General features: G+C 43.7%; 1 protein-coding gene across 1 annotated transcript in view; it reads right to left on the bottom strand.

Moving 5' to 3' along the window:
- The window catches only part of LOC126295473 (neuralized-like protein 4), a 254,899-nt gene that overhangs the window by 121,317 nt on the left and 110,064 nt on the right, over positions 1-23,518 (bottom strand). Inside the window, exons 14-17 of the mRNA XM_049988010.1 lie at positions 21,923-22,116; positions 16,932-17,096; positions 11,989-12,200; positions 952-1,052 (exon numbers count right to left, since the gene is read on the bottom strand). Of these exons, the coding sequence (XP_049843967.1) occupies positions 952-1,052; positions 11,989-12,200; positions 16,932-17,096; positions 21,923-22,116 (672 nt within the window). The remainder of the gene's footprint in view (positions 1-951; positions 1,053-11,988; positions 12,201-16,931; positions 17,097-21,922; positions 22,117-23,518) is intronic.

The raw sequence follows: 23,518 nt of genomic DNA, 5'->3' as shown, positions 1-23,518 counted from the left end.
AAAAAGGTCACATTACTTATTGTACGCACCTCAGAACTATCGGAACCGGACGAGCCGAGAGCCGCTTGCAGTGTAACGGTACTTTGACTACCGCGCCTCTGCCGGAGCAAAGATGTGATTTACGATCGCGCATGCAGAAGAGCGCTGCGCCAGCAACAGATTTTTGTAAGTAATTTTGATCTTTTTTTTTACTTTTGCGTAGGTGCTTGTTCTAACAACTAGTTCATTACTCTCGTGTTATCTTGTCTTCATACGTTTACGACGTGTATTTTCTGGAGTTGATTTTAAAGAATGATTTTAAGTTTTAATTTAAACTATATTATGAAACGAACACATGCCGTCTTCAATTTACTTCAGTAGTGATTCGCAATGTTTATCGCCAAATATATAAATTAATCCAGACAGTGAGAAATTCAAGATATTTTCATCACACGGAGAACAAGAGGACCGGCGATCAATGAAAAAAAGGACATCCTACAAGAAAATCGAGAAGTATTCCAGATGCAGCCACAAAGACTATATTATAACAGATACTACGTTTCTGGCAGCATAATAAGGTAAATTTCAACTTATTTCTGACGCTATTTGCATACAGTCACTTTTTGTAGTGTTGCCGACCCGGTCTGCCATGCACGGTTAAATTACAGCACTATCTCAATCAGTAATGCGAAGTCCGCCTTATCCGTAACTTATTCCATCAAAGTTCAAAACCCAATCAGTTTTTCTATTTTGTATTTTCACGGCAGAATCCCGAGGAAAGGAAACACTACGGCAAGTTGAGACACATCCCTTCCGACTGACCACCTCGATCCGCGACTTTCGAGAAGTCACAGCACAAAACAGAGTCCAATTCAGCACGACCGTCTTACTCTAACACCGCGCCGTCCGGCAGGGAGGAGGACGCCCCGTTCGAGTCCGCATGCGCCCCCCGCCCTCCGCCGCACGCCTCACCTGTGGCAGGAGTCGGCGGGCACCGCCGTCTGGCTGCTCGGGCCCAGCGTCTCGCTCGCGTTGCCGCCGCCCACGGTCGTCGGGGTCGTCTCCGTTGTCAGCTGTTCGCAAATACAAATACCGTGAGTACACTGCCGTACGGATGTGAACGAATAATATCTGTCCACACGTACTACAAACAATGAGCAAGTGAACTTTGTACAGACGTAAGACGGGAGTAAACTGTGATAAACAGAGTGGCCAATGTACACGGGCTCTGTATATCCTGCAACATTCCCAGCACGTGTATCGCGAGATGTCATGGACACTACAGCATAATTTAGCTCCTGCCACTAATTTTGGATATGGTGAATGAAAAGGTTTTCCCAAAGTATGCAGAAACTAATCAGGCAGGCTCACGTTATGTTCCTCAGACGAGGGCCAGATATATCGCATCGAAAGGAAAATTTTCTGAAAAATATTACTGAGTTATAAGGAGACAGGATTTCTAGCCGGTTGTGCACTAGTTACATCAGATTTCAGGAATTTATTTCACTTTACAATGGTAATGCACAGTTGCCAAATATCAACAGATAGTCCGTAATTGTTACAGACCTATCACCTTCACTACAGAGTTATGAGAAGTGAAATTCCAGAAAAATTGGAGAAAACACTGTTTACATTTCACTAATGGTGTGCTGCTGAAATGTTTTATACACTGTAATGATTTCATTCCTTAGTACGCAGCAAATCCAAACAAATCCACAGGTTTTTAAGGCAGGTTATGCTAAGTGATAACAAAAATTTTTTATTTCTGCATGTGTGAGTTTAAAGAAGAGGAATAAAATTGCTTTTGAAGCAAGCAACATCACGAGGTTTGAGGCATTCGCCCATAAGCTGTTGCGATTTTTCTGTCCAGGTGACATCGCAATATGCGTGGTCCACCTATTTATCTGTATTTAACAATACGCACCACCCTAGCACTATTATAGCAATGGCTGTCTCTCTCAATTTTTTTTTAATTGTGCGATGATTAAATTATTATACATTCACAAAATTTTTGGAAGTTTGTGATATCTGTGTTCAGTTGTTTTATTTGTCTCTTTAGAATCCATAAAAACAGCATATATAAGAACGGATTTACTCACTTAATGTTAATTCTTTGTCATCAGCTGTTTTAAGTATACAGGTACTGCCTGTTGGTGACACAGAATCACGCATTTGTCAGTCCAGGACTCTGGCCCCGTATTTCCCGCCTATTGCGTGTGGTCGTAATAACCACTTGGGCTGCCCGTGCACACCCCACAAACTGATCTAAATATACACATACCACACTGTCTGCATCCCCTCACGCTTGCAACATTACTTGGATTCCCACAACAGAAAGAATCAGACTGTGTGTTCAACGAGATTATTGTCATTTTGCCTGTCTAGGCTTCAATACTTATTTTACAATGTCATTTCTTTATACACAGACACTGTTAAATAAGTGCAAAATAGCGATCGTTTTAGTTGTGTTGCGTGTATATTGCTTTTGCAGTATCTGAAAATTACAGAAATGTTTCTGAAGCACCCTTCATATTTAATAAACTAATTTTTAGCTTTTTCCTCTTCAGATGATTTTTTTGTTTACAATTGTTTTTATTCCTCCAAAATCCTCTTTATTTAGAGTCAGAAAGTGACTGGAATGTAGCGTTCAGAGGCCTGAATCGGAATTCTAATTTTTAAAATTTTCTGGGGGAGGGCCCCTCGAGAACCCCCTCCATACTTGCCACATAATTTCTGACACCCCGTTCTGTTAGCTGCTACGGTAATGGATTCCTGAAACACACTGTGCTGTGCGTGCAAAAACTTAACTGAACAGTATTTCATTATTTAAAGCATTAAAGAGCAAGAAACTATCCTATCTTTCAGGACTAATAGTTCCTTCGTTGGGGAAGAGATTCAGACAGGTTGGTGAATGTTAAGAAATAGAGGCAGGAGTACTAAAGTTGTGTACATCTGCGGTTACTTTTTGACGATCACCTGTAAAGATTGAGGTACCTGCCGTACCTGCGAACCAATTTTCCGACACCCTCCCCACAAAATGTTAATGCCGAAGAACTGAAACTAGCCTTAACATCGTCTCGAAGCTTTTCGTTACTTTTGAAGTGCTGTCCCCTACTAGCACTTCTTCAGTTCGGGAAACAATTCCGCAAGTCACTCACAGCATCATCACTCTTAAGGTTTTTTACTGGCTTGACCTCCAAAAAAACGAATTTCTGCTGCAATACACCCAACGGCTAGCAGAAAATGAAAGATACTTTGCAATTCGCTCTCCGCAGAAGAACCGATCGGAGAGGCGCAATTTATCTGACTGCAACTCGCCAGAGACTGAAGCCCCTAACTTGGCAGTGATGGGAGAGAGTAGTGCGGAAGATTCGCAGTCGCCTACCGTCCACACCGCCTGCCGCTCGTCCGCTGCCCGTACCGTGCAACTGAGGTCAGGGACAGCCAGCGGGAAACCCCATCGATAGTGAAATTGAGGCTCCGGAGAAAAAGCAGGAAGAGCCATAATACCATCTCTCTGATGCCTCTCCTTGCATCTTTGCTACACTTGCCCTCATTACCAATGGGTGCATCCCATAGTGGGATCTGCATTACCTGGCCTTTCTGTCTGTAGATGCCGACTCGAGAAGTGGCCACAACCTCGAGAAGGGGCTGTCATGGTGGCCCTGCCCCGGAAAATTTTTAGACGTTAGAAGCCCGATTTAGGCCTCTACGCAATATTTCAGTTGCTTTTTAGCCAAAAATGAAGAAGATTTTCTAGGACTAAAAACAACTGTAAATAAAAACTTCAGATTAACTGCAAAAGGCTAAATATTAGTTTAACTTTTTCATTTTCCTTCTTACTGCAATCCTGCTAAGCAAATCGGGGTACTAGTACTCTGAACATTTACAAACACTTCCACCCGATTAGTTTTTCTGTTTCACTCGTCGTTTAACTGAATGACAGCATCTGTGCCACACACGTCTTTATTCTAATTTAACAATCGACGAAGGAACAGACAAAACATTTATTTGCTTGCATTTTTGGGAAAACTACTAAAAAAAAACACGATATACACAGTGTTTTTGAATCCTACAAAGACAAATAAAATTACCGAACAAAGATAATGTCAGAAAATCACTGAAAACTTAATCGCCTATAACAATTTACTCATGGCAGGGGGAGAGTGGAAATTAATAACAATAATGAAGAAGACGGGCATTACTATCATCGAATTCGTGTGGCGTGTATTATTAAGATGAATAGATAGGCCAAATGCACATCTTCTGACATCACGTCATTAGTAAAACTGAAACACCTTACAGACAGGTGCCTCGTGATTGTGACATTGCTCGGTTTCAAAGCAGTTTTGTTACTACCTTTTAACTTGTGGTGGTGGAATCGTCCACAAACAGGTTTAGTGCATTCTCGTGAAGAAAATCATTAGAATCTATAATGATTACTGAAATGTAAACAACATGTTTTCGAATGTTTTAAAACATCAAATTGAAAAATGTCGTTCTTTAGTACGACAGTGGTTTGAAAAGTTTTCAGAATTACCACGAGAAGTCGGCACTGGCACGATGAGCTGTTCGCGTGATATTCGTTGCACTGTTGCCTGTGAACACACGCCACATCAGTGCTCTTGAAAGAGAGCTGTGGCGGTGACGTGGCTCTGTTGTTGTTCCCGCGTAGTGATTTGCGAAGATGGAAGAAAAATAAATAAAATAAAAAATAAGAGATTCAAGTAGTGATTAAGTACTTCGAACAGAAGTTTTGAAAGCGAAGGACATTCATGCAATTTCCAGAATACACTTGGGGACTCTGCTCCTTCATATTCAACTGTTGCCGAGTGTACAAATGCATTTAAATTTGGTCGGGACAGCTTAGATGACAGTCCTCGCAGCGGTCGACCGAGATTTGTCACTACTCCAGAAATCATTGCAAAAGTGCACAAAATGGTCACGGAGGACCGCCGATTAAAACTGTGTGAATTTGCTCGCGCTTGCCAGATCGCCATGGCAAAATTATGCGAACTAAGGTACGAATTGCTGCCCCACCTGCCTTATTCACCTGATATGGCTCCATTCGAGTTCCATCTCTTCCCAAAACTGAAAATTTTTCTGGTAAACAAACAATTCACTTCAAATGAAGAATTGATAGCCAGAGTTGACAACTATTTTACGGGCCTGGAGGAAACTCATTTTCGAGATGGGATCAAGGTGTTGGAACATTGTTGGACCAAGTACATTAACCTACAAGGAGAGTACATGGAAAAATAAAAAATAAAATGTTTCAGTGATGTATTTACTTTTTTTCTAATCCGTTCCGAGAACCTTTCAAACAACCCTTGTAACTTTCCATAATTACATAATTATGGTGATAAATCCATAACAACTATAGACAATATGTAACGGTTAGCAGCCAAACCTTTTTGAAGTTACCAGCACCCCTGCCCCACTGACTGAACTGTTAACTCTGAAAGCCGGGGAGTGTGTCACTTTCGTGTATGTGTATTGATACTACTACACATACAAGTGTGGTGAGGTTAGTAGTGTTTATCGTCCCGCCAACAACGAGGTCATTAGAGACTGAGCGCAAGCTCGGGTTAGGGAAGGATGGCGAAATCAGCCGTGCCCTTTCAAAGCAACTATCCCGGAATTTGCCTGAAACAATTTAGGGAAATCATGGAAAACCTAAATCAGGATGGCTGGACTACACATTTCATGTCACGAGGGTAAATTCTGACGGGGCGATTACACAACATGAGGACAAACTGCACAAAACAATCCACGACAAATTAAGGAGCAAGAAAGACCCAGTTGACGTACGGCCAAAAAATGCACCCTGAGGGAGGTAGTAGAAGGTGAAGGGAAAAGATTTGCAACTGTGACCTCAGGCGCACAGACTACCAGTGTGGGACTGGAAGGGGGGATTTGAGACGAAGCAGTCGGGTAGCCCCCATTATTTTGTTCCCCTACCCCCATAGTTAGCAAATTTTTCCCAAATTCTTTAGATTTACAAAATACACATTTACGTAGTGTGTATAATAGACACATGAAAACTTCAGTTTCATAGGCAGGCTTAGCTCTAAATCTAACTATATCAATCAAATCGAAAATTTAAGTTCCTAGCTTTCGGAATAAATGTTCCTTTCCCTGTTGCTTCATAACCTGGGTTGTGAGTAACTAAATCCACTTTCCCTTCTTCCCTTTCTTTCCCCTCTCTCCTACCTGATGAAGGAACATTTATTCCGAAAGCTAGGAACTTAAATTTTCGGTTGTTTTTTGTGTATCTATCGGCTGTACTGAGCTGAGGTAAGTACTGGCCAGCCCCTCTATCTCTTTGTTAGTAATTGTTTCACATCTTTATATGAGATTTTCCATTAATTAGTTATATCAATCAAATCATTCATTTGATTGTTCTGAATCCACAGTATTATCAGTTTGGCAAAGAGCACACTGATTACAAAGCATCATTAACTGAAAATATTCATATAGCTATGAATACTGATTTTGCATTGCTTTTCTATACAATGACCTATACCATTCTCCAGCACAATCTTCCAGCTTTCAAGTAATACATTGTATTTTTTCTGAACATCTTCTGTGTCGACTGAATTTCCAGTACATAGAGGCAACCACTTTTCATTCTCAAATTTAAGTATACACTTTTGTTAGCTTAATTTTTCTGTACAGTTTGACAAACAGCAATTATTAATTAATTTAGTAATTAATAACTTCACAAAAATTACCATAATTTGCAATACGATGCTCGAACGTGTAAACGAGCAGATTCACAACGCAAAATAAAAATAATGTCCGTGTACTTTTGTTAATTTATAACCAGATACATTTTCTGTGATCCAAAATTCTGTTGGTTCTGGTATTTCATCAAAAACAGTAAATTACAATCTAACCTAATTGTAAAGCATCATGTCATTTCCAAGAAAACAGTTTGTTCCTACACCACTTTTTACAAGGACGGCCCCTACCACAAAAAAGTCAATCTGCGGTGAGTTTCCAACTGAACCAGACCCGTGTGTCTGAGTTAAGTTACTGCATCTGGAGTTTAACGTTAAAACTATTGCTGGTGAATTGATTAGTGTGAAAAGCTTTTTCTCACGAATACGACTACATGGCGGAAATTAACAGACTTTGTATGTGGAACGGTAGTTGGAGCTAGATGCAAGTGACATTCCATTTCAGAAATCAGTAGGAAATCCAGTGTTCTGAGATCCGCAGTTTCGTGAGCGTGGTGAGAATGCCCAGTTTCAGGCACTGCACACATTGCCTGGAGCAGCACTCCTGGGACTGTTGTAACAATAAGAATCCAGGCAGATGGAACTTGAATAGCATATTTACCTCTATTGGTTACGGTAGAGAGATCGATCTTTCGGTCCTATCTGTATATTTATATACAATATTGCACGAATAAAGGCTGGGCGAGTGTAAAGCTATCGTTACAACGCATATTGAGGTGTTTTGCTTTATATTGACGAAGCCGATGATACGGCATCATTTTCTTCATTTACTCTTAGAAATAAAGACGTAAAGAAGTGCTAATTTTGTGTAGTGAAAAAATATAGGGACGAGTTTTAAATAACTACGATATAGACTCAGAGTAACAAAAGGAGATTTAGTTACACGAAATCGCGGATAGCGAAGTGTGGTCATTAAATTGAGTACACCTACAGGGTGATAAATTCCAGGAAAAATCTATACCCACCTCACAAGGGACACGGTATTGAGATCAGTTCTTGCCAAAATCTCGCACTGGCAATACTTCCGCAGTTGTGGACGGTTACAGAGGCGACACGGCTCAAAATTCCTTTGAGGGATTTCCGACAGCTCGCCGAGTGTGCGCCACTTCGAGTTGCGGCATTACGCTGTGCAAAAACAGGTCCGACGCAATATTAGGTATTCCACGATTTTTGTCACCTAAGTAAGTTGGCTATTTATCTATATTCAACTGAAGTTTGAGAACTTGAAAAAGCAAGAGTTCAGACGACATCGAAGTGCTACTAAAGTGTTTGAACTTAAAGATTTGGCATGGACTGCATATTCTGCAACCAGCACCAAAATATCAGTCAGTTTTTGACAGAGGCACCGGCCGCCGAGGACACCTGTACAGGTAGGTCGGGTAGCCCACGAACCGGACGACAGGCTGGAGTATTCCCCACAGCAACTGGCACAATCCGCACCCCTTACGAGTGCCGGCGTTATCGCCTCTGCAGTGAAGGTTTCGTCTCACGAGCCACCACAGTACTGCAGTTTCTACTATCCGTCCTTTCCGCAGACCGGGCTACTGTCGAGAGGAGCAGTACCGTTGACCTTCGACACACCCGAGTGTGGTCTGTGGAAACACTCTGCAGTATGGCGGAAGCGAACTGCCGGTACCGTTTCGGCCACGACTTGTTGGCAGGAATTACGAGTGACAACCTCGCGAGACCGGTCGTCGCCTCAAAATGCCACGCACGTGAGGCGTATATGCACTTCCTGTGGAAGGCTCCACCTCTGCGGCTGGAAAATATTCCTTCGGTGAGGCAGAAAATTATTTGCGCGGAGTGTTGCCGTGCACAGAAGGGAAATTGGGATGTTAAACAGTTTAGACAAGAAGAGAACAGAAGGCTATGAAATGAGGTGCTACAGGGTAATGCTGGAGATTAGATGGCTAGGTCACGTAACCAATGAGGAGGTACTGAACAGAACTGGGGAGAAGAGGAATTTGTGGCACATGACTGGAAGAAAGGATCAGTCGATACGACACATCGAGGGATCACTAATGTCGTACTCGAGAAAAGGGTGGTGGATAAAAGTTGTAGGGGAGAACCGAGAGATGAACACAGTAAGCAGATTCAGAGAGGTGAAGGCTGCAGTAGTTATTCAGACGTAAAGAGGCTTGCACAGGATGGAGTAGCATGAAGAACTGCATCGAGCTAGTCGTCAGACTGAAGCCAACAACAACAACACAATATTTATTTATTTACTGTTCCATGGGACCAAATTAAGGAGAAGTCTCCATGGTCATGGAACGAATCAATACATGAAATTATAACGCAATAGTAGAAACAGATAAAATGAAATATAAGAAATGTATTCAGGTGACAGTTCCTAAGTTTAAATAAAGAAAATCAACAATGTAACACCGGAATTTGCTGAATTTTTCAGCTCTTCCAGGAGCTCCTCGACAGAATAGATGGAGTGAGCCGTGAGGAAACTCCAGTTTAGACTCAAAAGTGTTTGGGCTACTGCTAAGATTTTTGAGTTCTTGTGGTAGCTTATTGAAAATGGATGCAGCAGAATATTGCACTCTTTTCTGTACAAGAGTCAAGGAAGTGCATTCCACATACAGATTTGATTTATGCCTAGTATAAACTGAGTGAAAGCTGCTAACTCTTGGGAATAAGCTAATATTGCTAACAACAAACGACATTAAAGAAAATATATACTGTGAGGGCAATGTCAGACTTCCCAGACTATAGGGGTCGACAAAAGGTTCTCGGACTTACACCACACATAGTTCGAACAGCCCGTTTTTCATCCAAAAATACCCTTTTTGAATCCGAAGAATTACCCCAAAAAATAATACCATATGACATAAGCGTACAGAAATATGCGAAGTAGACTATTTTTCGTGTTGAACTGTCATTTATTTCAGATACTGTTCTAATAGTAAATAAAGCAGCATTTAGTCTCTGAACAAGATCCCGAACATGGGCTTTCCACAACAGCTTACTATCTATCCGAATGCCTAGGAACTTCGACTGTTCCGTCTCGCTTATAGTATGCCCATTCTGTCTGATAAAAATATTGGTTCTTGTTGAATTGTGAGTTAGAAACTGTAAAGACTGAGTCTTCCTGTGATTTAGTATCAAATTATTTTCCACAAGCCACGAACATATTTCATGAACTACATTATTTGATAATGATTCAATATTACACACAAGATCCTTCACTACCAAGCTGGTGTCATCAGCAAACAGAAATATTTTTTAATCACTTCTGATACTAGAGGGCATATCATTTATATAAATAAGAAACAGCAGTGGCCCCAGCACCGACCCTTGGGGAACGCCCCACTTAACAGTGCCCCATTGGGACTGAACATTACTTCCACTCTCAATATTGCGGAGAATTGCCTTCTGCTTTCCGTTCTTTAAGTAAGAGGCGAACCAATTGTAAGCTATTCCCCTTACTCCATAATGGTCCAACTTCTGCAGTAATATCTTGTGGTCAGCACAGTCAAAAGCCTTCGTTAAATCAGAGAAAACACCCAGTGGTCGCAACCTTTTATTTAATCCGTCCAAAACCTCACAGAGAAAAGAGAATACAGCATTTTCAGTTGTTAAACCATTTCTAAAACCAAACTGTACACTCGACCGCAAACTATGTTATTCCTAAACTATTTAGGAATCTTAAGAACAAATCAGTATTTCATTGCATACCTAGGGGCTTCTATCACAGCGCATACCTATTTGGCATCGAATCCTCAAGCTTTTGTAATAGGTCAAGTGCAATTTTTAACCATTTGTCCTGTAAGGCAGCAGCAAATTGATCCTTGTTCAAGTAGCCTGTACAACTAACACGTCTATCCAATGCATCTCTAACGTGTTCAAATAGGATTTAGATCCAGGTACCTCTCGGCCAGTCCAAAATTTTGACTTTTTTTATCTGAAAATAATTTTTTTTAATGACTTCAAGTGTGTTTTGAATCACTGTCCTGCTGGAATATCCAATTACACAGCTTATTCCTTCTCCCACATGGAACAATATTCTTATCTAATATGTCACTACAGGATACGATCAAGTTTGCCTTTTGTTTGGACTAGAGGACCAACCTCGCATCTAGAAAAACATCTCCACACCACGATGCTGACACCACCCTGCTAAATGGTCGGTATGTGGTATTTCTATTTTTTTGAATGTGTGTATGGTTTACATGATTGCCATCTACCATTCAAATCACTTGTCTCTAGGTGGCATTTCACAGCAGACACACATACGTTCAGTTCACAATGCTGTTCCAGATCATCCCTGATTTGCCAAGCAAACTTCCTCAGATTGGCAGCCAACTAGTTACAAATCTTTCACTCCTCCCTCCTCTTCGTTTTTTTGAGGACGTCTTGCCCGTGGCTTATCAGCTACTGTTTCTTCCTGTTTTTGGTCTTGACTCCACACTCTTATCAGTTGTCCCAATACGTTATCAGTTGTTGCAATACATCCTAGTTTATAGCAATGCTAGATTCCAATTTTCTTGTCTTCAAAGCATTCAAAACAGCTTGTCTCGCACTAACAGAGTACACTTTATGTTTTGGCATGTTTCTAGTCATACCTAAAATAAACTAACAGATTTTGACTGCCTAAGTAACAACAGTTAATGAGTAGCATAACACAAAAGCATATTACAATATATTTTTGAGCTGATAAGCCAAAAAATTGTGACCATTGCCCACTGTGATGTCGGATGCTGCCCGGTCATGCTGCGGGTACGTGACACGGTAACTAAAGTACGTATGCGCAGAAGACACAGTCGGCAGATCACCCTAGTGAAGACACGGGTTGCAAACGGGGAAATCCTTTGAGATAAGTGACTGACAAAGGGCACAGCCTGAAAACAAGTATCTTGAAAATGGTGAAGCTGGTTGTATTTTCATGTGCTACTGTTGAGAGCATCTGTAGAAACAGGTAGGACAGTGAAACTGGTGCTAAATGGTTGGACATCCACAGTTGTTCACAGAACATTCGGAGGCACGTCGGCTCTGTAAAGTAGGACAGATGGTGACCTGTGGCATCTCTGCTGAAAGAACACAATGCTGGTGCATGCACAAATGTTTCGGAACACACCGCTCATCGTACATTGTCGAATGTGGAGCTCCGCAGTAGATCACCCCTACACGTTCAAATGTCGACCCAACGTCATTGTCAATTATACTACTGCAATTTCTTTTCTCAGATATTGTTCAAACAATAAAAAAAAAATCAAAAAATCCTGACAGAAGACAGAGTGACGGGAGTGAGTGGCGTTACCTGGTGGGGGCGGTCGGGCAGCGCGAGCCTCCCGGGAGCGGCTCCCGCCGCGGCCCCCGCCGGCCGCTCGGGCTGCACGATGGACACCTGCGCGCACTGGCCGTACAGGTCGATTACGGCGTACACGCCCGGGGGCACGCCGCCGCACGCCGCCCCGCGGTCCACTCCGTCCAGGTAGAAGTGCAGCGTGCCGTCCGAGTGCCGCGCCATACCTGCGTGCGGGAACCGCGGATCAGTGGCGGGGGCGGGCGAGTCGCAGTGGAGAACTCGTTTACAGCCACATTTGTGCTAATTCTGTGATCGGGAGGAACTCTGGAAACATTTACACTTACGGCCGTACTGCGGGTCTACATTTGTAGTGCAGGGCGGTTATAACTGAAGTTTTGCTACTCGAGCTAGTGTATACGGGAAACAATTTACTGCACGAGTAGCCAACTTGACAGGAATGACGATCAGACTGTGTGCTGCAGGATGTGTGTTGTTGGTAGTGTTACTGTTGTAGTGTTACGTGCTATTTAGGTAAATGACATTTTACACTACGTATTTATAATAAGGAAAGAGGATTGTGACAAAATAGTAAAGTAGTATTACGTAGGGAATAAGTTTCAAAGCACACACTGTACGAGGTCATTTCATTTCACATTTGTGCAGAGTCGTAATGAGAGAGACGTGCAGTTCGAGTAACCGTCAAGACACAATGATGAGTAAACGTCATCACCTGTCACGCGAGGGCCATTTACGTTTCAACACTGCGGCTCAACAGTGTCTCGACTGCCGAGGAGCAGACACCCTCTCCGAGAATGAACCAAAAGGGGCTCTAAAATGAAATGTCACTCACTTCACATCGAGCCTCCGAGGCAGATGTCTTATTCGAATTATATTGTATCTGTTACGAGTTACGAGGTAATCGAGATCTGCACATCCGTTGAAATAAATACGAGATAGTCAATGACGAAATGTTGATGTTACTTCATAATTAGAGTAGATATCACTTTCCCTTCTACCAATAACAGTTGCAAAGCAGAAGACTTCAAAACTTTCCTAGACTAAGCACGGTTCTATGGAGATACTGCTTTGCAGGATCTTCCCATAAAGAAGAATGATAGTGGCAATCGAGTTACATGAAAGGTTAATAACACACAATATGTCAGGGTCAAAAGTGGGTGTCCAGTCTCAGATCCAAACACGTAAGAAGAGGAGTCAAAAATACTTCAGTAACACTGCACTTAAACGCACATACGAGTGTGCAGTACAATCGCAGACAGTCAACACGGGTCTGGACAAGGTGAGCAGATATTTTATCAAACAAAACAACAATAATGTGAGGCATTACAGGAATACGGAGAGCTCCTGTTTCTGCTCCAGTGTCGAAGAACACATTTCGGAAGTTGATATTTACTGGCAATTTGGGAATTGCTCCCGGGAAAGGTCAACGACCAACTGCACCAAAAATTGTCGAAATGGTTACTGTGTTCGTAGCCGAGAACACGGGACACGGTGCGCGAGCCTCGAGCACCGCACGAGCTGTGTCACAGGAGCCGCGTGATCCACAGCCCACCATTCGAGGGACGCTACCTCTGGTGCAGTTCCAGGCAGTCAAGGATGCAGACATCACATTAGTAATCTGGAAAGCAAACACAGTGCACATTAACAAATGTTACCTTTTTGGCTAGAAACCAAATTGACTTTCTATTGACAATTTATTCATAAATTATCCTCTGCACGTCCTAACAAATGTTCCCAGAAAGTTTCACTGTCCTACGATCACTTGTTTTTCACGGCATCCCTCTCTAGTAATGGAAGTTTGATTCTGACCACTGTGTATTTGTAGATTTTGAGAAAACTTTGGAGTACGTTTATTGGACCACTGTCTTTGAATTCTGTAGATAGAAGGAATAAACTACACATTCCAAATGTTACCTACAACTTCTGCACAAATTAGATAGCAGTTATTAAGAGGCGAGGTTCGAGAAAGGTGAGCAGTAGTCGAGAAGAGGGCCAACCGAGATTGTGGAGTATCCCCGATTACAATCAATACGTTCCCTGGCGAGCACTAGAGGAAACGGAAAAAAAAATTGGAAAGGTAATTAAAGTTTGAGGAGAAGAAATAAAAACTTTGAGGTTTGCCGACGGCATCATAAATATGTCAGCGACAGCAGAGGAGTCCAAAGATCACTCAGTGTGATACGGCAGTCTGTAACAGTCCAGTCACGGGTATACATCCGACGGTGCGCTCACCTCAACGGGAGGCCGACCACAGGTACACCTTGCCGAGCTCGTGCCGGAGAGCCACTGCCGACGAGTGGACATCCCGAGGTTTTTCGCATCTGTGTACGTAAGTCCGTAATGCAGCTGATCACCGCACTCTGAAAGTGTTTCGGTGCTCCCATTGGACTTCGAATGTAACGGACGTGACACTAGCACCGCCGATGTACTAGTTCAGAGTGGAAGCCGACTATCGTTTGCATTTGCACTCGTATCATACGAACTGTAATTAGTACGTCAAATGCCGACGCCTAAGTCCGAAGAGTGAAGTGGCACGATTTGGCCGACGTATGGATATCGTTTGGGCCCTAGGTGTATTTAGAGATACGGTGCCCAGTAGTTACGTATAGAATCTCCACTCGGTAAACGATTCGTAATTTTTGTACTGTAATTTATATATTAATTAATTCGACAGTAAAACATGTTTTAATTACAATTTTTTTGAAATTGATATAAAAAACTGTCACGATAAAATTACATATATGTCACGGCACTGGCAGAGGTCGTACGAGGGCTCCCCAGAAAGTAATGTTATCGCCGTTTTCTTCTTTTTTTCGGCTGAAAACAATGCTACGAATGTGAAACGTTACTGACGTATTATTTGAAGACTCCCGAGTGAGCGCGCCAAGGGGACAGTTTCACCTATAGGCCGTGTACATTACGAGCGACATGCCGTCACTGAATTTCTCACTGCAGAGAAAGAAACTGTGAGGAATGTTCGCAAACGCTCATGCAAAGTCTCCGAAACATCAGCTGTCGACAGAAGTACAGTTAGTTGCCGTGCACAGAAGGTGAAGTCGTCGGAAGGCGGTTTGGCAGGGCCGGAACTCCGCAGTTTGCGGCGGTCGGGGAGACCGTCCGCGGCCGTCACACCTTGCGTGTCTGACCCGACAACCTCGGACTTTCACCGGTTTGGGCCATTAAAGGATGCCATTTGCGAAAGACATTTTGAGGACAATGGGGCGATTCACACAGTGAAGCACTAGCTTTGCCACCAGGTCGAGAATCGGTACAGACATGGCAAACGACTCGTCGCTTCACACTCTCGGAAGGTCACAAAACAGGTTGGAGATTATGTGGAAAAATAGGGTGTGTAGATAAAACACCATTCATTTGTGTGTGTAATTCTTATTATGTTTAATAAAGAACTGTTTAAGGGGGTGGGGTGGGAGGGGAAAACACACACACACACACACACACACACACACACACACACACACACACACACACACACACACACAGAGTGCATTACTTTCTGGGCAACCCTCCTTTCACATGTTTTCCAATTTTTAGTTCTTAAGATCTGCATTTTTTGTGTGTTTCTTTCATTTGTTGTTAGTTTAGCATAATTTTGCCTACCTTGTTTGAACAACTAATAATATGTAAAATCTGATTAGTGGAACATAATGTATGGTAAAAACTTGTGTCGACCTGAGAAAGATAAAAAAGTTTTTCGGGTGAACAGCATTGCCGGGCACTTTGACTTTAGAGCATGTCACAGTTTTTCAAAGTGTCCTAGTTGTCCTGCGGTTCCACGCTCGAGGAATTCGACAAGCAGAGGGACTGCGCAGTCGAATGAGAACATCACTGTACCTTACCAGAAAGTGTGTGAACACCTTCAGATGTCTTTGGCGGGGGATACGTGGGACGTTTACACTGTCGGCTTTGACACATGCCACCGGCCCGTCCAAAAGCTGTCTGACAGAATTGTCACGTCACACAGTAACACCTGCCTCCACACTGGCATGTGGACGAAGGCTACACTTCAGTGACTCGGATGGGAAACACTGCAATACGTTCTATACAGACAGGATCTTTCACCGTGTGATTTTCACACCATTGGCGACCCGAAGAAAGACACATGCATATGCCCGTTTCGGTTGGACGAGGAAGTGCGAAAGTGAGTGCAGTTGTGGATCCGTCAGCAACCGACCGTATTCTACGGAACAGGATCTGATTGTCTCCTCTCGCAGTGGGATAAACGTCTTAACACGTGTGGTGATTACTTTGAAATGGGGCCATTGCAGCGTGCAGCGGGTGTTCAGTTTTAATCCGACTGCACCTCATATTTAGAAAATTTTATTTATTTGTATGGGTTTAAATTTATTTCCAAGTAGTCATGTAATTCTGTCCTCCCCTCCCCTCCCTTCCCCTCCATGTGGTTTTACAAGGCGACACTGCACCGTTTTAGCTGACTGACAGTCAACAGCCACAAAATAATGCGATTTGCGAAATAAAGAGCCCTTACTACAATAATCAGAGAATAACTTAAGTAAAAACCTTTGAAACTGAGCCTGTAACTGATGTAACGAGGAGGTTTACTAGTCATTAACAGTTGGCTCATCCTAGATGTGGTACATACTACAACATGTATGATCAAAGGAATTTAATTGTGTATATGTTTTCAGAAATTAAACATCAGTCTCAGAAGACTTAAAAAGGAGGAGGAGGAGGAGGAGGAGGAGGAGGAGGAGGAGGAGGAGGAAAAGCACAAGCAAAAGGAGAAGAAAGAAATAAAGAAAGAGAGAAAGAAACAAGGATGCAGCTTCAGTGTTTTTATTTTAAGAAAATTCATTCATCCCTATACCAGAGATTATGAGAATGTCACAGAAGTGCAAAAACAAAATATGCTGAATGAAAAGATTGCTGACAGACAGCACTGAGTGGACGATACTGACCCACTCTGTTGCCGACGACCACCTCGTCCAGGTCGCAGGGGTAGTCCTTGCGCAGCACGACTCCGTCCACCATGACGTTGCTGCCCGACAGCATCCACGTCCCGTGCTCCAGGTCCGTCATCGTGCACGGTAGCTCCAGCTCGTCTGGCCGTACGGACGTTACCCCTGCAAAACGAATGTCCTCCGCTAATGGCAACTCGCACACGTTCCCCTCTGGCAGGCGTGCCGCTTTCGTAACACGAGTGGGCGTGTGGTGTACTTCTCTAAATAACAGCCTTCTTTACGTTACCAAAATAAATGTGAATGAGCAAAATCAGTTAAATCTCGGTTTAATTAAACAATAATAAAATAAACTTTTGTATTATGAGCTGACATGCCGTTTAGTTAAACAACAATGCAATGAATCACTCTGTTGCCACGTATAAGAGTTACCTCACAGTAATAAGCCACTCTATGCATTGAACAGCGCAATTGCATCCAATCCCAGCTGACGGTTATTTGATTACTGATCGTCTCTTAGAGAACTGCCTTACTGCGAGACTGTGTTGTCAGCTGGTAATCTGGGTAATTTTCTTGTACGGACAATAAATTTTTGCTCACTCATCTTGCAGTTTTATTTTATGTTACTGCAGCTCAATCGGACATACGACAATGTAATTTATCACTGTGTTAGTTGAACCAATACCGGAGGAATCTGTGTCGACTCGCATTTCTGAAACAACACCGGAGCGGTCCAAAGCGATTTTGTTTGCGGTCGGTGCACTTTATACACGGGCCTACCTGCTCGAGGGTGAAGTGCCTGAGACTGCTCAGATTAAAAGAGGCGTAAGGCAGGGATCTAATCCAGGGTTGCCGTAAGTTTCCATGGGAAATTTTCTCATATTTATCTGATTTCCAGACAAGTTTTAGGATTTTCCCTGACAAATTTTGAGATCCCTATGTTGACCAAAATGTAAGGACTTCCATATTTCTAAATATGTGAGTAAAAATCTTCAATACTAACATAAACAGCCTTCCAGAAATATGGAATCGATCTGAAATCCCTTGTTAATAGCACTCAACACTTCATGTGAATAAAGAGCTAGTTGTGTTTCATAGGAACAACGTTTTCTAAACTCAGGTTGACTGTGTGTCAATAGACCGTTTTCTTCGAGGTAAGTCATAATGTTCGAACACAATATATGTTGTAAAATCCTGCTTCATATCAACATTAATGATACGTGCCTGTAATTTACTAGATTATTGCTACTACCTTTCTTGAATATTGGTGTGACCTGTGCAACTTCCCAGTCTTTGGGTACAGATCATCTGTAAAGAAAACGGTTGTATACGATAGTTAAGTATGGAGCTAATGCCTCAGCATCCTCCAAAAGGAACCTAATTGGTATACAGTCTGGACCAGAAGACTTGCTTTTATTAAGTAATTTAAGTTGCTTCACTACTCCGAGGATATTTACTTCTACGTTACTCATGTCGGCAGCTGTTCTCGATTCGAATTCTGGGATATTTACTTCATCTTTTTTAGTGAACGCAGTTCGGAAGGCTGTGTTTCTTGCAGCTAACATACTTCACAAACGACCAGAATCTCTATGGATTTTCTTCCAGGTTTCGAGATGAAGTTTCATTGTGGGAACTGTTATAAGCAACTCGCATTAAAGTCCGTGCTAAATTTTGAGCTTCTGTAAAGGATCGCCAATCTTGGGGGATTTTGGGTCTGTTTGAATTCGGCATGTTTGTTTCATTGTTTCTACAACAGTGTTCTAACCCGTTTTGAGTACGAAGGAGGATCAGCTCCATCGTTTGTTAATTTATTTGGTATAAATGTCTCAATTTCTACCGATACTATTTCTTTGAATTCAAGCCACATCTGGTCTACACTTATATTATTAATTTGGAATGAGTGGAGATTGTCTCTCAGGGAGGTGTCAAGAGAATTTTTATCTGCTTTTTTGAATATGTATACTTTTCACTTTTTTTCCGAGGACTTGGGGATTACAATATTCATTCTCGCTACGACAACCCTATGTTCACCAATCCCTGTATCGGTTTTGATCCTCGTTATCAACTCAGTAATATTTGTTGCTAAGAGGCCAAGTGTGTTTTCACAACCGTTTACCATTCGCATGGGCTCACAAACTAACTGCTCGAAATAATTTTCAGGGAATGTGTTTAGCATAATTTCGGGTGATATTTTATGCGTACCTCCAGAATTAAACACGCATTTTCGCCAACATATCGAGAGTAAATTGAAGTGACCACCAGCTATTGTCATATCAGTCAGGTACGTGTTTGAAATCAAACTCAAGTTTTCTTTGAACCGTTCAGCAACTGTATCATCTGGATTGGGAGATCAGTAAAACGATCCAATTATTATTTTATTCCGGTTGCCAACAATGGCCTCTGCCCAGACTAACTTTCAGGAAGTATCTACTTCAGCTTCGTAAGAAGTTAAACTACTTCTAATAGCAGCAAACACACCACCGCCAACCGTGCTCAGCCTATCCTTTCGGAACACCGTTAGGTTCTTCGCAAAAATTTCGGATGAGCTTATATCTGGCTTTATCCAGCTTTCATTGCCTATAACGATTTGAGGATCAGTGCTTCTATTAGCACTTGGAGCTCTGGTACTTTCCCAACACAGCTACGACAATTTACTGTTTACCGATGGTTCCCGTATCTAAGTTCTTGCTCTGTTCGACCTGCACCCTCTGTGACTGAAGCCCTTGTCGTGTTTTCCCGAGACCGTCTAACCTAAACACCGCCCAGTCCACGCCACACAGCCCCCGCTACCCGCGTAGCCGCCTCCTGCATATAGTGGACACCTGACCTGTTCAGCGGAACACGAAACCACACCATCCTTTGGCGCAAGTCGAGGAATCTGCAGCGTAACCGGTTGCAGAACCGTCTGAGCCTCCGTTTCAGACCCTCCACCCGGCTCTGCACCAAAGGTCCACAATCGGTCCCGTCGACTATGCTGCAAACAGTGAGCTCTGTTTTCATCTTGCAAGCAAGCCTGGCAGCCTTTGCCATTTCTGTCAGGCACTCGAAACCAGAGAGAATCTCTTCTGATCCAGAGCGACACAGGTCATTGGCAGCGCCTGCAGTTGGCTGCACCCTGTACTCTCCACAGAATCTGGCAGGACGCTTTCCACATCTGGAATGACTCCACCCGGTATGCACACAGAGAGCACAACGGTTTCCTTTCCCTTTCCTTTCCCTAAGGGGCCCTAAAAAGTGACTAACGTCAGATCTTCCAACTACCGACAATCCAACCCTCCGTGACTGCCCACAGACGGCAACTGGAACCTGTTTGTAAGACAAACCGAGGAGGCCTCGAGTGCGACTGCCCGGGAAGTCTCCCTCCGCCCGCTTCGCCACGGGGCGACCTCCCACTCCACCGCAGGTGAGGGGTCGGCCTCGGCCCAAGCAGTAACTGGGTCGGCCACCGGTGAGGACCGATCCGAGGACTCAGACGTGCCGGACGTCTGTCGAATCCCCGAGGCCAGCCCACAATAGTGGTGCCCATTCGCAGCAGCCTCGAGCCACGTAACCGAAGCCGTCGCAGCCCGAAACCGAGAGGGAACTGCCACCAACTCGACTCACACCCGCACACAACAGTCGCTGTCCCCGTCCGTACTGGAGACCGTGGATAACTGGACTGTGGAGATAAACGGACTATCGGCACACGCTGCACAACTCTACAGTAGACCCTGAAGAAAAGGCAGGAACTGTGTCTAATAATACACAGATATTCAAAAACCTAACTACCGAAGCAATCGGGTGAAACTAAATAATGCGCCCCCGATTAGGAACTCTTAATACGTCATAAAATCTGTTTACTTTCAGACACAAACGGAAACGTGAGAACTGTGGCAGTTAGATATTAAATTTACACGCAGAAACTCGAGAAACTAAACTATTAAAGCACACAGATGATATCATAAAATTCACTCCTGGTTAGGAACTCGTAGATGTCACAAAAGTGGTTACTTCACTGCTGCTGCGCCTGTCTCGACAGCTTCTACTCCCTGCCTCTCGTCGGCAGCAGCCGAGCTGGTGGCGAGAGGTGGTGGCAGCAGCGACTGCAAGCTGAGGGGAGTGGCAGGGAGGGGAGAGGCAGCACGAATGAGGGAGTAGGGGAGCAAAATTCCCTGACATTGCCCCGACACATTTTGAATTCCCAAACTTGTGGCAACCCTATTATCTCCATCCCCCCCCGACCCCCCACCCCACCGCCGTTCTCCCCCCTACTGTTATACCAGCTTATCAAAAAAGGGAGACACATGGGCAACTGATGTTACTGTAAGCACATTACCTCGCTTACTCACCGCCACCTGTCACGACAAAGGTGCCGATATGTGACCTGGCTGTACACTCCGACAATACGAACATAAATGGCACCGTCTGACAGGCGAGGCGTGCCAGAAGTTTGTGTATTCTTCAATGTTTGCACGACACTCACTTTCCGAATAACAGTCGTTTATCGAGATGCGATTTTTGCTACAATACAGTGTAAAATGTGGTCAATTTTCTGACGTTCGGAAGTCATTTTTAACATTTATTGCTGTCAAATTATTACAAAGACTTTTTTTAATGGAGCTATCTACTTTTTCTGTGGCATTTTTAAAAAGAAGCCTTAAAAGATAACTCGGATGACACAACACGTGTGGAACTCTGTCAAATAGTAAGACGGTATAGCACCGCAAAACCCTGGCCCGCAGTCTAGTCTCACAACCGTCTGACCAACCTACCGAATGTACGAAAATGCTTAATTTGGGGGCGGTCGGTGTAACTACCACAGTGGAAAGTCCGGAGTCCATACGCCTGCCGAACGTCAGAAAATTCGCCGAAGTGCCCGCCGTAACTCGGCAAAAGCTTCTTTTCGACAGATTTACTAGTTCCGGGCATATTTTGAGCGATTGCAGTTTCCACCCGACAGCAAACGTCACGGTGCAGCTCCCACTCCCGGAGACTAAGGTGTGCGGACTCACCGGCTTCTATGGAACCGAGCCAGCAGTCCACCGTCTTCTCCACGACCACCTCGAAGATCTCGTCGTCCCTCAGCGGGCGGTTGCTCACCAAGATGGCGTCGTTGAACTCCCCGAACGCGCGGGGCCGCGACGCCGTCGTGCCGCCGTTGGAGAGCCGCGCCTTCTTGCCGTGCGAGTGCCGGAAGCGCAGGTCACTGTGGGTAGAACCGAGAGACCGTAAGTAACACACCTCAGACTGTCGGGAGTCGAGTCCTCGGCAGCTGCGACTGCACCGGTGGTCGAGATTCTGAGGATTGTAGACTGAACACGCACCGCTCAAACAAAATATTGTTACCGCCCGCTCGGTAGCCGACGGGTCCACGCAAAACGGTGGCGATACCACGTAGCACGGATACCTACCCACAGGTCACGCAGTTCCCCTAGTATTACGGGCCCAAAGTCTCCGGGCGGGGACCTCGTGCCCGTACATTCCCAGACGTCTCCCGTCGTGATCAGATTTGGCAAATTTGGTTCCCGAGACACACACGTGAAGGGGCTCGCCACCTCCACCTCGTGAATGCAGGAGTCGGATGAGAGCAGACGGCTCTGTACAGACGGCGAATCACAGCTCCCGTAACAGACGCGCATCGCAATCTGGCAGCAGCTCCTAACAGTGATGGCTGTAGTGAACAGTGTCGCTACGTACAGATTATGAAATTTTAAGTAGTCAAAATAATGAAACGAAACTTTTATTTTCTACGACTATTATGACTTCTGTTGACTATTTCCGACTTGACTGCTCACTTATTACTGTCAGTGCACAGTTCACCTACGTCTACACACAAAGGCTCGCGTGCATCAGTACCGACAGACTTTTTGCTGCGACCACCCACTGCCACCGCCACTAGTGGTTGTGGTGGTAGTCGGCCCTCGGCCTCGTCCTGTTAGCAAGGGAGCTCGGTTGCTGTTTACGGCTGTCGGTGAATGTGGCGGGCAAAAATCCGCGAAATATGGACCACTAATTACTCTTACAAAATGCTATATACACTGCGGCTTACCAACTTCACTGTACGTGTGAAAATGTGTTTGTTACTTCACTCGGACTTTAAAAGCGACGCGTAATAACGAATATCAGTTTTTAATCTCTCAGTAATGTTTCTCTCAATCACACTTTACTGACAATCGACAGCGATACAAAGAAAAAATCCATATGGACAAAGATAAAAATATTCTTAAGTAACAAGTGAATAATCAAATGGAACACCACAGTTATTTCGGATAAACATTTTGCTAATTCACCACGAGTATAATACTTTTCTTAATTTAGCGCATTTACGTCATAATTAGCGTATTTACGTCATTCACTTCACTTCACTAATGCCTAATGAAACAAAGTAACTTCCATTTCTTTCTAGCTTCGTTTAAATATTATTATGTTAACACAACATTGCTAAATTACCATTGGCCCTGTGGTGTTACCTGAGATTAAATATATCTGTGTCATGTAATTTTTATGCAAGTATAAACTGTACCTTTTTCTATGATAACTAAGTCCTGAGACTTACCAAGTGGGAAAGCGCCAGTAGACAGGCACAATAAATAAACACACAAACACAC

This window comes from Schistocerca gregaria, chromosome 11 (assembly GCF_023897955.1).
Source record: "Schistocerca gregaria isolate iqSchGreg1 chromosome 11, iqSchGreg1.2, whole genome shotgun sequence".
In the NCBI taxonomy this organism is placed as follows: Eukaryota; Metazoa; Arthropoda; class Insecta; order Orthoptera; family Acrididae; genus Schistocerca; species Schistocerca gregaria.
This window is presented reverse-complemented; position numbering and strand designations above follow the sequence as displayed.